Genomic DNA, 13,143 nt, shown 5'->3' with positions numbered 1-13,143 from the left:
CATATCTGACACACAGGTAGTGTATACAGCTGTGCTAGATCATTACCCAGAATCATGCCACTACTTCCACATTCTGCCTTTTTCTCCTATGGTATGTAACCAATTTACAACCACAACTTACTGCCTTTGCTTTATAGTGGCAGAGGAGTGTCTTGAGCACTCAAGGGAAGGGCCATTTCTTAATTATGTTGTCAACTTCAGTGCAACCAGCAGGGCTGGATAAAGGCACAGGAGCTACAGGCCTATCTATGCCTAGGGCCTTAGTTCCTGGAGTTATGTGATGGGGACAGCCTTTTTTTTTTTTTTTAGTAAATGTCCGGTCCTCATTGTTGCAAATGTGACACTTCTGCCAGATAGGTAATAGCAGCAAAAAGGCCATGTTCAATATATCACAAGAACTAGGGGTCACCAAATGAAATTAATAGGTAGCAGGTTTAAAACAAACAAAAGGAAGTATTTTTTTTTTCACACAACGCACAGTCAACCTGTGGAACTCTTTGCCAGAGGATGTTGTGAAGGCCAAGACTATAACAGGCTTCAAAAAATAACTAAAGTTCATGGAGAATAGGTCCATCAATGGCTATTAGCCAGGATGGGCAGGGATGGTGTCCCTAGCTTCTGTTTGCCAGAAGCTGGGTATGGGGATGGATAACTTTGGTGATTACCTGTTCTGTTCATTCCCTCTGGGGCACCTGGCATTGGCCACTGTCGGAAGACAGGATACTGGGCTAGATGGACCTTTGGTCTGACCCAGTATGGCCGTTCTTATCTAGGGCCCCTCTTGACAAATAACTAATTCAGCTAAAACCTGGGAACACTATCACAGGACTCTCACTTGGACTTGCAGGTCTCCCTTAAAATATCAATAGTGCTATTTTCAGAAGACTGAGAGTCCATTTGTTCTGGCAGAGTTAGGTACAGGAGCTCAGTTGTCTTAACATGTGGTTGTTGCCTAACAGACCTTTGCAGGGAAAAGGGCATGGAAAACACCATTTTCCACCAGTCCATTGGATTGGGGATAATGGGGACTAGAGATTATATGTCTTAACCCAAACTTCACTAAAAATTGCTTAAGCTCATTGCCACCAAACTGCGGCCCATTATCAAACATTACTATGTCACTTATACCATGTCTAGCAAAATAGATTTAACATGCACAATCACCAGTTTAGCAGTAGTATCTCCTAGTAAAGCTATCTCAGGGAAATTAGAATAATAGTCTAGAATGCATCTTTTCCCAAGTAAATGTAAACAAATCTATGCCTACTTTGCTCCAAAGGACCAATTTTTCCTGTGCCACCAACACGGGCTCTTTTGCTTAACCCGTCATGTATTTTTGGCATGTGCAATAGGTCTTGACAACTTCCTCAATGTCACTGTTTATCTGAGACCAATATAAAACATCTGCAGCCTACTGATGCAATAACATCTGCCTGACTTTAGAGAGAGCCTGAAACAATTGTACTGAGAGGTGTGAGCTACAGCCTGCCTTTTAATGGGGCCTTAACACAAACACCCACTTTTGAAGGGCCCTCCAACAAAGCACTCCGTGTATGAAAGGAGAAAAGTGCAGCAGGCCCAGCCTACCCACACAGGCAGATACTCTTCCGACTCTCAAGGGGAGGGATGCCCCTGACACTGCTCATGGAGTGGAGATGTCCCTGCCTGACTTGCCGCTGGCTCTCCAGGGTGGGACCACGAGGGAGCTTCGGCTATGGTGTGTCTAGGAGTAGGACTTGATTGCCTCAGTCAGTAGCTGGGCTTCTTCTTGTCCTCTTATCCTCTCTGCTTCTGTCTTATCATTTGTGCCTGCCCCAACCTTTATGAGTTTGGCCGCTCTTCACTGGGAATAGCCATTACTTGAAAATAACCTGCTTTTACACTGCTCATTACTGGGTGTCCAAGCATCATTAGTATACTGCCTGTTACCGCTTTATTGTGCATCTGGTGGCTGTTTCTGCTCATCCTTAAACACTAAGGATATTTGCGTGGGCACTTTGAAAATCCCACCAAGTACTGTATACTCAAGCAATTTGGAAGCAGCCAAATCCAAGCTGTGAAAATTGCCTGGGCACATAATTCGCTCACACTAGTGCCCCTTGATGGGGACCCAAATAGTTATTTGCATCTACCCAAGATTTTAAAACATTGCCATAGTGTATAGAACCTGCCCCTTCTCTGCTTCTTATTCTATTTCTGCAACCTGTGAGTACAGAATATATTCATCTTAAACAGTGACCAACTCCTGTTCCTGATTTCTATCTCCTAGGCTTTTCTATCTGTTCAGATGCTGATGAGACAATGGTGTCCGTGCAGTCCACAGATTCCCCTCAGAGGATTGCTGAAGCATCTAAAGTGGACTGGGAGAAGGGGAGGGGCAGTGATATTCAGAAACAAGGAGAACAGTAATGCCAGGAGAGCAGAGCACCATATAATAGTGAAGCTTTGAAAATACATTCTCAGTATTGGGTCCCCCAGCCATAGCTGGACTTCCATCCACAGAGATTTTCAAAGAGCATGCACTGCCCACATTCTGCTTCCCTTTTTTGCCTGAGTGCCCAAAACTGGGCATCCAAATTCCTTTGCACAGATGTAAGATAAAATAAAGAAGAAATAATTTAGTATGAGATTGGTACCACGGATGACAAAATTGCAACATAGTACTCTTCTCCAGCTTGTTAATGATAATGGGACAGCTGTACATCAGGTGCTCAAGCAAACATCTTTCAGCCTCATGCTTTACAACACACCTGAGGCATTTGGATTTCACATTATGTTCTGTGTGTTTGTTACTTATATGTATATTTTAAATTGGATACTTCAGTGTTGAATCTCAACCTGTGTATGGCGACAGGTGCACCTTTGGCTGCTGAGGAAATTAAGCCAGTATTAGAAATGGCACAAAGTGAAGATGGCAGCTCACAATATATTAACATATGCCAGGTGCATTTAGAATCACAAAATGTTATGCTGTGCAGAGAAAGTTTTTGTGCTATCCTATTTCAACTATATACAAATATCCACTTCTGCCAAGTGAAAGTAGCTGTGAAATATCTAAAAGCAAACAGTAACTATCAGCTTCTATATCCTCTATAAAAGAGGCATATTTATTTTAAAGGATGATGCAATTCTACTTTAGACACAGATCATAGTTCGCAGAGTTACAACAGACTATATTGCATCATGTATCCTGCATAAACCCTGCTTGCAACATGGCATTTATCATAATGTGCTATCTATTTACATTGATGTATTTTAAGCACTTTTAAAACAGTTTTCAGGTCCACATTTTTGTTTCCTTAATCCTTTGCAATCAATGGTCCCATGTCAGTGATTCATTCTTTGGCCTGGAGAATGTGGTTCTGAAGCCCTAAACTCTAGTCATTCTTTGCATTGGCCACAGTTAGTCATATAAGAGCAACTTGGAGGCTATGCTATAGGGTGGTGCCAGGTCCCTGCTACTTTGAGGAGCTAGGCAAGACTAAGAAACACAACATTTGATCACTTGCTTGGTGATGTCAGTCTTAAGGAAGTTTTAAAGAATCAAATATTTTTGTTAATTCCACTGCACAGTGATGCACTTTTTTCCTGTTATTTCTATTCACATCACTGCTGATTACTCAGATATCTGTGTGTAAACAGAACCTTTCTCATTTATAATTAGCCTTCTTCTCTGACTGATTAAGGAACATGCTTGGAATGAGAATATGCTTAAACAGAATGCTTCTATTTAAATTCATATAACTTGATAAGCAGCAATTAGATACACAGGAAAAATACTTCAAAGTCAAAATGGGGTAGTGAATAAATAAGTTTTGAGTGCTAGAGTACAACAGAGATACTCTAAAGAAGTTAGCTTTTTGCCTTTCCAGGCTGCAAAATATCCTAGTGCCAGTCAGTACCTGATTTACATAAGATTTCATTTGGAACCCTTTTAAAGTGGAAATCACCTATGCTTACAAGCGTGCACTGCTAAAGAATTAATTGTTCAGGAAGTCTGTTACGCCAAATATACAGTTATCACATTAGATACACCTCCTTCACTATATATTGTGGTTAGGCAATTCCTAAGACAGAATGCTTTGAAACTGTATCTGAAGTTGTATAACCGACACCATCTAATTTTAATGTTCCACTTTTCCCCTACTTATTATTGCTACTAAAATGCTGGAAAGGAGGGTTTCTTTCTAGTTAACCAAAAATAAGGATTTTTCTTGACAGACTTTTATTTTCAATTTTTCTGCATTAATTTAAATTATATAATGTGAGTTAGTGTGGCCTAGTAGCTAGAATAAGTGACCTGGAAATCAGGACTCCTACATTCTATTCTTATCTCTTCATTTGATTCACTGAATGATGCTGGACAATTATCCTCAAGGATAAATCTCAGTGATGCGCAGTGAATATTTTAACAAGAGTTTCCTGCAAAAATATTCTCCCTTAGCGTGTGATAAACGCATGTACCAGGGCCAGCCAGGGGTGCATGTGCTTGCAGAGAAGAAGGATGAGGGAGTGGATAGTGTATTCAAATGGAAGAGCAAAAAGCAAATGAACAAAGGCCCTTTGTCATAACCATAACCAAGAAGAGAGGTGACAGAATGTGTCATGTTTGTATCGTGTGCATTTCACTAGAAATGTTTGTACTTTTTTGTTCCAAGAAAAATATACTAAGGTCACAATTGTGCTTACTCACATGAGTAGCCCCACTTACGTCAAGTACTGTGTGAGTAAGGGTTCCAGCACTAGGTCTTGAGTTACTGACAATATAGCACAGTGCTCAATTTGTGTAATCTGAAATAGAACTGGGGATTGATTGTGTGAAGAATTATTACAGGGTTTTGGCTGCATCCTTCCCAGAGACATTGGCTGAATATAGCTGTGATGTGGTATAATCTAGTACATTCCAAAGGCAAAAATATGCACTTCAGAAGGTTTTTGTTTGTCTGTTTCTTTGTTTTCGGCCTCAAGGATAAGTAATCTCTGGCAAAGCTTAGCCAGTTAGTATTAAATTTTAACACTGTCCACTACAGGCAGGGAAATTACTTCCACCCAATCTTCAATTTGGTAGTAGAATCTCAAAAGACTCTGAGGGCACCCTTGAACACACTACTAATCATTCTCAATTTATCCATCTGTAAAGTTAGAATATTTATTACCTATCTCACAAGAAAACTGTGAGGCTTAATTCAATGAGTAATGGGGAGATTAAGGTGTTGATTTTGATTAATTTGAATGGATGTATATATTTGAAAAAATTGGTAATTTTTTAATGTACACACAGGCACTTTTTAAAAATCACAAATTAATCTTTTATTGGACCAACTTCTGTTGGTGAAAGAGGCAAGCTTTGGAGCTACACGGAGCTCTTCTTCAGGTCAGGCTCTTTGTAGCTCGAAAGCTTGTCTCTTTCACCAACAGAAGTGGCCTAATAAAAGATATTACTTTACCCACCTTGTCTCTCTAGTATCTTGGGACCAAGAAATCTACAACACTGTAACAATAAATTAATTGATAGCACATTAAGATCTTTGGAAATAAATAGGGTACAAAGGCTAACTTCATATAAATTAGAAAATTAAAGATTTAATAATTACTGAAATCCTGTTAAAGAATTTTCCACAACGTGTGTGTTACCCTGTGTTCTTCTTGCTTTTTTCTATAAAATGTATCAATTAACAATTGTGAAAATTCTCTGTTATGATGGGCTGTGTCAAAGTATTTGATGTTTTAATTTAATTTTAAGTTACAAGACTTCTACATACAGCGGGTAACATCCCTAAATTTTCAAAGTGTGAGGGAGAGTTTTAGCTATGCATTTTCAATTGATTTGAATTATATGGCTAAAATCTCATGCGAGGCTTTGAAAATTCAGGAACCAATTACTAACAGGGCTAGAAGAGAGACAGAATGAGCCATAACCATGGTTTAGTAGTTCTCTGGTGGGTCTGTAAATTTCAGAAGAATTTAGGTTTTCATTTAAAATAAATTAAGTTTCTAACCCTTATGGCTGAAACCTTTCAAATGTGACAATTAGCAGCACTGTTTTGCTGAATCTATTGACCTCTTTAACAATAGCCGAAAGGTGGATTGACCTATTTCAGTAGAAGTTAATTCTGAAGCCTAATTATGCTCATTTAAATGTCAACTTTATTAACTATTCCACTGCTGATCATTTCAGAAGAAATAGTTAATATATGCATATCTACTGGGGCTAGAAAATATAACAGTAAGAAATGGAAAACATTTATGAGATCATATAATTATCCCTTTAAAAACAATGCAGGATTGTTCCCTGCAGTCTAATCTTCAGGATTTTGTCTATTTAAGATTGGAATGTTCAAAGTGAGATTATTCAGTTTAACAGATCTCACCATTGGAAGTTTTCCTGTTTTTTTTTTCTTCCTAAATATTTCAACCCATTACTCCTAGTTATATCTGAAGGCTGAAAGAAGCCACCAGGGAATGGGGAACAGAAGTCACCAAGCGTGAGAGAAAGAGAGCCCTAACATTCTAACATCCATAAACATAAGCTTTCAGTGTAAGTGCCAGCTTGTCAATTGAACCATTTAAGTTAACCAGCTCACTTATCTCAAATGAAGACTAGTTTAAAATTAGTAGAAGCAGACCTAAGATAATATACTGGGTAACCTTTTCTTCTTGTGTCTCTGATGGGTGATTTGGCAAATAGATAGCAGCTGTTTTTACATGTGGAAGGGGAGATCTTATCTGCAAAGATAGGCAGTGTTATGTCTTTCCACATTCTGTTACATGCTCCCCTCCTGGAGGTCACGTATTAGCTTTCCCAAGCACTATAAACCTCTGTCATATGAGCATAGCATACACAGGTTGGATATTAGGAAACACTATTTCACTAGGAGGGTGGTGAAGCACTGGAATGGGTTACCTAAGGAGGTGGTGGAATCTCCATCCTTAGAGGTTTTTAAGGCTCGGCTTGACAAAGCCCTGGCTGGGATGATTTAGTTGGTGTTGGTCCTGCTTTGAGCAGGGGATTGGACTAGATGCCCTCCTGAGGTCTCTTCCAACCCTATGATTCTACAGCTACTATGCTGCTTTTTTGTCAAATGGCTTTTTTAGCTGTCCCCTGAAGCTGTGCTTTGTGATTCTTTCAATTGGGTTCATAGAGCACAAACAGCCTTCACTTATGCTTTTGGCCTCCATTACATTTCCCCCCCCCCTAAAGTAAATATGCTGTCTTTCTTGACTCCTCCCCATTTTGCTCAAGCCACACCCTTTTTATATTATAACACTTTGCTATATAATGTGTAGGAGAGGAGGGAATATACTTGTTTCTATTATTGCCTCTCTGTATGCCCTTCCTCCAGTCTCTTCTCTGTGAGATTAAGGGCATTTTTCTCATTCTGTACTGCATAAGAAGAGGGGAGTATAAAGCTCTAAATTATACATACCAATCTGAATTCTGAATACATAAATGGGTATTGCCTCATCCACCAATTTTTTTCCCCCCAAGCATGCACAAGTTTTGAAAACATTACCCTTTCTATGAACCAGACAGAAACATTAACATTAAACCACATGATCAAGAACTGCTGAATTTGCAGATACAAACATGTTTACAACAGCCAGGGACAAATACACATTTTCACCTACCATGCTATATTTCTTTAAAGAAATATTGTTAAACTAGAACAGTATCCGTCCTTCCAATAAGCTAAATCCAATGTGTGAACACACAAGCTTAAATTTCACTCACCTGCAAAATGGACTGGATACAGTAGGGATCATATAACAAATCCCGCCATTTAGGCAAAAAGGTCCATAACTGGTGCCACAGAGTTCTTCATGATCTGAAAAGAACAGATACAAAGAGAGAGATTTGTTATACTTTTACTCAGGAGGAATCAAGATGTGAAAAAATTATACCATGTGGTGGTTTGGGTTTTGTTTTGTTGTTTTCTTTAAATTATAACAAAAAAGATACAACTGGCTTAAAAACACTAGAAGCTAATAAAGGACAGTTTTACTCTCCAACACATCAGTATGTACCACCAGGTATCTAATAAAATCAGTGATTGTAACTGTGGATACAAGTACTAAAGTTTATTTTACAAAATATATAGCAAATGTACCAGCAAATCAGAAGGCAGGCTTAAAGTTTGAGGAAGTGGGAGCAGTTCCATTAGTAAGGAGTGACAGAGCTTTGAAATCTTCCTCATGGCTTTCACATTTGGGGAGCATAGTGAATATGTTGGGCCAGATGCTAGACCTTATCAAGACTGCTTTGCACTGCTCTAGTGGTGCAAAGCAGCTTTAAAACCAGCTATATGGGGATTCCTGCAGCATACAGGAATCCACAGATATGGAGGCAGTATAGCCAATCCTATACTCTCCCTCCTCCCAGCCTAGGAGTGGGGCCAGGGAAAGTGGAGGATGGCCTAAGCGCTGCTGCAGTCTAACTGTCCCTGGCAGTGAATGGCCCCTTGGGCCTTTAGGCTGCTCCAACCTTCAATGAAAATTGACACCCCCCCCCTGCTGACTCCAGCCAATTTTGGTTCACCCAGCTGCACCAAGCACCAGTCTGGCACATCTGAGGAGCTAGTTCATTAATACTTGTGTGGAGAAACTGCAATATAAGATTACTCCAAACAATTACATTTGTTTCTTATAATGTAATTTCAAAAGAGTACATTTTTCATGATTGATTTTATACATGAATTTTCAATGTAGGCTCCTTAATAAGCTATCCAGATCCAGTATTTGGATGCTCAGATTGGCATTTAGAGAAGTAATTGTCCATTTTATGTACCTAAATGCCAATCTGGGCATCCAAATCCAGGATTTGGACATCCTAGTAAGAAGTCCATGTTTTTAAAACTGGGGTAGGTGGGTGGGTGGTATATGCAAGTGAGTATATAGCCGTATATATGTGGGGGTGGGGGAGAATTTATCTCACTTATTAAACCCAAGCATTTCCTTTCAAACAGGAATAGAACAGGCCTGTGACATCACAAACCTGAGAATCATGTGTTATCTCACACTTTAGGTGTGATTATTTTCACTGTTATTTCTAGCCATATCTGAAAATGAGACTGCAGAATGCCTACTGTTCGCATATGGCAAAATGTGCCTTCAGCAGTGCATACAAAATATACTTTGATGGAAAAAGGTATCTTGATTTTCATTTTCATATCTACTCTTTTGGAATAACCAATGTAGCTCACTTGTAACTCCCCTGGGGCAAAACTGTGGCTGTGAACAACAGTCCGCACTAGCAAGTAGTGTTAAAACATCCCACAACAGGGAGCGCTCCCAGAGGCATTGCAGTCTAAGTGGGCACAATGCTTCCAGGAGCACCAGGAGAGTTTGGCCATTGCTTGTAGTATGCACTATACCTACACCCATGGAGTATGCACCATACCCATACAGTGCACTGGGCTGGCACTACTAATTCTGCCCTCTCACTGTCCTCTTTGGGTTATATAGTGATGTAATTGGCAGTGGAGACCCTGGGTGAAATCCTGGCCGTGTTTAACTCAATGGCAAAATTCCCATTGGATTAAATGTGGCTAGGATTTCAAAGTCAATGGGCGTTTTGCTGTGGACTTCAACAGAGCCAGGATTACAACCCCCATGTCCATGTACTCAGAGTGCAAGAATCAGAACTGTGCACAGACCCAGTGCAAATTATCAGGAGGGTAGAAAGCTCTTTGTGCCCTCTCCATCCTTGTGCATCTGCATAAGACCAGGCACAACTTAACTCTATACGTTCACACTAAGGTCAAAAATAAAATACTATTTCACTTTTAACCAGGATGATTTCTATACTTATAATACACATTGACAATTTGTTTACTGCAAACTTACTATTGAGAACTTTTCAAGTATTACACTTGTGTGTACAGAGCATTTACTATGGTGTGGGGGGCAGGGAGAAAACAGCTAAAGAGAAAATTTATTAACAAGTCTTTTTGAACAGAAGCTGTAAATAAATTAAATATGTTTTATTATCTCCATGGCAGATGTCAGTGTAACCAGATTTGGGGTCATGTCATCTCCTGAATGAAAGGAGGGGATGAAAAAAGTAGAAATCCTACTCTATTGTCTCTGAAACTGCTGGAGGGAAGGGGGAGAAGCTAAAGTAGAAAATCTCCCACCCCTCTCCAACTTCCCCAAGCTTATGGATGCCCATGTGAGGGAATACAGTGCTGCTGAGACTCTATAAGCTGAGATAGCCAGCTGAAGGAAGGCAGGGCCAAGGGAAATTAAGTTCATGCAGCAGCATCTCTTGGCATGCCCTCAGGAAAATTTTCATGAGAGTTAATGAGATCCTTGTTAACTTCCCTAGAGTCCTGCCCAGCGAATGGTCTTTTATTCCTCTGTAAGTAAGAGTAGGGCAAAGGCTGTGGCTCACTCAAGAGCCATGTTGCCACGGGGGAGGAGGACCTAGGAGTAGTTGATGCCACAGCCAACCTCCCAAATGTTCTGAGATCTGCAGGATATTCTTGTAGAACACAGAACATCTGCCCTCTCTGCAGTCCCACTAGATATGCCTCCACTCCATGGCAAAATGCCTCAGGAACTCTGGAGTGGGAGAGACATGGAGAGAGAGAGAGAGAGAGAGAGAGAGAGAGAGAGAGAGAGAGAGAGAGAGAGAGAGTGTCAAAATAATCCATTTGAATAATTTGAGTATAATGCTCTGTGGGTGTGGGTGTAAATTACAATAATGAATATTGTCATTCTTGAGAGTACAGTAACATCAACAAAACCAGTTCTTCAGGGAATCTCATCACAGACTTAATTCCTGGATATACTGCCACTTTCCAGAGCCACTACTTCTTGCAACAAAGAGGGGGGAAAAATGTATCCTTCATTTGTTTAAAGTAACTGCCAATAAGCGGGCTATTTAGAGAATACCTTTACACTCATGTGGGTCAAGTATCTCATCATCAATCCATTTGTACTTTTCAGTCACTCTGATCTGAGCAAATAGTATTTTGCTGCTGTTTATTAAAAGTGACACTGTGTAAAGTGGCCTAACATTTTGAATAAATGAAAGAATAAAATAAAATACAAGATGCTATAATATCAAGAGAAATTATTGCAATCAATGTCACAATTCATGGTCACCTCATTAGATAATTTTGACCAAATTCTGCCCTTAGGCATGCACAGCTCTCACCAGTGACAATAGGAGTCAAGTTTGAGCATACAGGGCCAAAATTTGCCCCTTTAAGTTTACAGTTAGTGATTTGGAAGACTGTAATACAAGTATTATATGAGTGTCAGAAGGGGTTCTAATACAGGTAGGAACCCAGATACATTAGCATCAGAGAGGGTGGAGTATAGCTAGACACTTTCTACGGAGATAAACTGTTTTAATAACCAGTTCATCTAGCTAGTACTATACTTTGCTGACAAAATAAACTCATCTAACCTGAATTGGTATCTCTATTTTTATTCTGATTTTATTAAATCTGTTGTTAGGAAAGATTGTGTTTTATTTTGAAAGACCTTGCTGTGCCTTTTTACAAGTGAAGTTAATAAACTGTTTTAATCTAAAAATTCAAATGATAAACTTAGAGAGTCAAATGTATTCTACAGTTAGATTAGTATTACCAAGACAGAAAGGTCATACAAGATAAATGTTGATGAGAGGGAAACATTATCAATATCAATCTAGATTATAAATAAATAATTGGATATTGTCATCAACTTTTCCAATTAATACCACTGTAGAAATGGCACCAACATATTATGGATATTCTATGTCATGTATATTTGTATTTTGATATATTGCTTTACTTGCTGGGGACAGAAAATAAAGGAGGGGGCCAACACATTTTATTTAGAAAGTGGTCAAACAGTTGCAACTTTATTGAACCAAAATTAAGCAAAATTGATTCTTGCAGCCCTAACACAGCAGTGGTTCAAAGTGGAAGAGGCAATAGTAGCCTCTAAGTACTCATATAACTAAGACTTACTCATATAACTAAGACCTACATTTTCAAATTGGCATATTCAACACTTTATATGCACACACAGGTGTATGCATGTGCACATATCCAAATAGCCTTGTGCTCATGCACTGGGCCCTGTGTGTGCATATTCTGGTCAGACACATGGTAAATTGTATGTACACTTCTATCTGTACCCATTTGAAAATTTGGTCCAGAGTGCCCTATGTGTTGGGGGGGGGGGGGGGAGAATCCTCAACACCACCTAACCCCATAGAAACCTCCTCCCCACACATATATTTGTCCCCAATCCAGAGGCTAAACTAATTACTCTTTACCCAGCAAACATTGCCCTAAAGTTGCAATCATGTGAATAAAAAAGAAAAAGAACTCAAAACTGTCAGGTGGCAGATTAGAAAGGATCTGCTTTGTCCTGCCTCCTTTTATAAGTAGTCCTGGGCCATATGCCAGCCAATCCCAGAACTTCTGAGAGGTATTAAGATTGGCCAATGCAATCCCTCCTTACAAAAGTTGAAACCTCTGGTCCGTTGCCCCAGGAGTAGAGTTGGCTCTCAGGAGAAGCCACAACAATCCAGCACCAGCTGTTGTAATCAGTGCAACTATAGTGAACTATAAATAAACATCTGAGTAAAAATAAACTTACAAGAAATTACCTGTTCGCATATTATTCTGACAACAATTTTTATTCTTGGTTAGAGGCTAGTTTTCTAAAACAGCACCTAAAGACAAAAATTTAAATTTAGCATTTTAATCCTATTGTATTTTGCCTGAGTAAATAACTAAGTTTGTCTACTGTAGATAGAAATATTCTGTTATACTAAATGTAAACTCAATTTTAAAACTAATGGCAAACATTCATATATAGAGTCAAATTCCATAAACCTTTATGGGATAGTGCTACTGATAAAGCAGATACACCTTAAGACTTGTTTGAATAATGAAAACATTGAAAAATTGTTCTGCAGAGGAATTCCATCTGGAAGAGAATGTAGTAATTCAGGATTTACAGTGCTTAATGCTTTTAGAAAATCTACATTATTACCTACATTGATATCTAATTAAACTCTGTTGCTTTATAAATTCCAGTGCCCATAATAAAGCCAGTCATGATTCTGAAGTCAAATTAAGTTTTGCTGCAGGATTGGGCCCCATTTTTGCAATTCACTAGTATGTGAAACTTACTGTCTCA

At 39.2% G+C, this 13,143-nt stretch overlaps 1 protein-coding gene across 1 annotated transcript in view; it reads right to left on the bottom strand.

Moving 5' to 3' along the window:
- NRG4 (neuregulin 4) overlaps positions 1 to 12,673 on the bottom strand; it is a 39,575-nt gene extending 26,902 nt beyond the window's left edge. Inside the window, exons 1-2 of the mRNA XM_065412700.1 lie at positions 12,608 to 12,673; positions 7,733 to 7,826 (exon numbers count right to left, since the gene is read on the bottom strand). Of these exons, the coding sequence (XP_065268772.1) occupies positions 7,733 to 7,826; positions 12,608 to 12,617 (104 nt within the window). The 5' untranslated portion in view covers positions 12,618 to 12,673. The remainder of the gene's footprint in view (positions 1 to 7,732; positions 7,827 to 12,607) is intronic.
- Positions 12,674 to 13,143: the final 470 nt, after the last annotated feature.

Source organism: Emys orbicularis, chromosome 10 (assembly GCF_028017835.1).
Source record: "Emys orbicularis isolate rEmyOrb1 chromosome 10, rEmyOrb1.hap1, whole genome shotgun sequence".
Lineage (NCBI taxonomy): Eukaryota > Metazoa > Chordata > Testudines > Emydidae > Emys > Emys orbicularis.
This window is presented reverse-complemented; position numbering and strand designations above follow the sequence as displayed.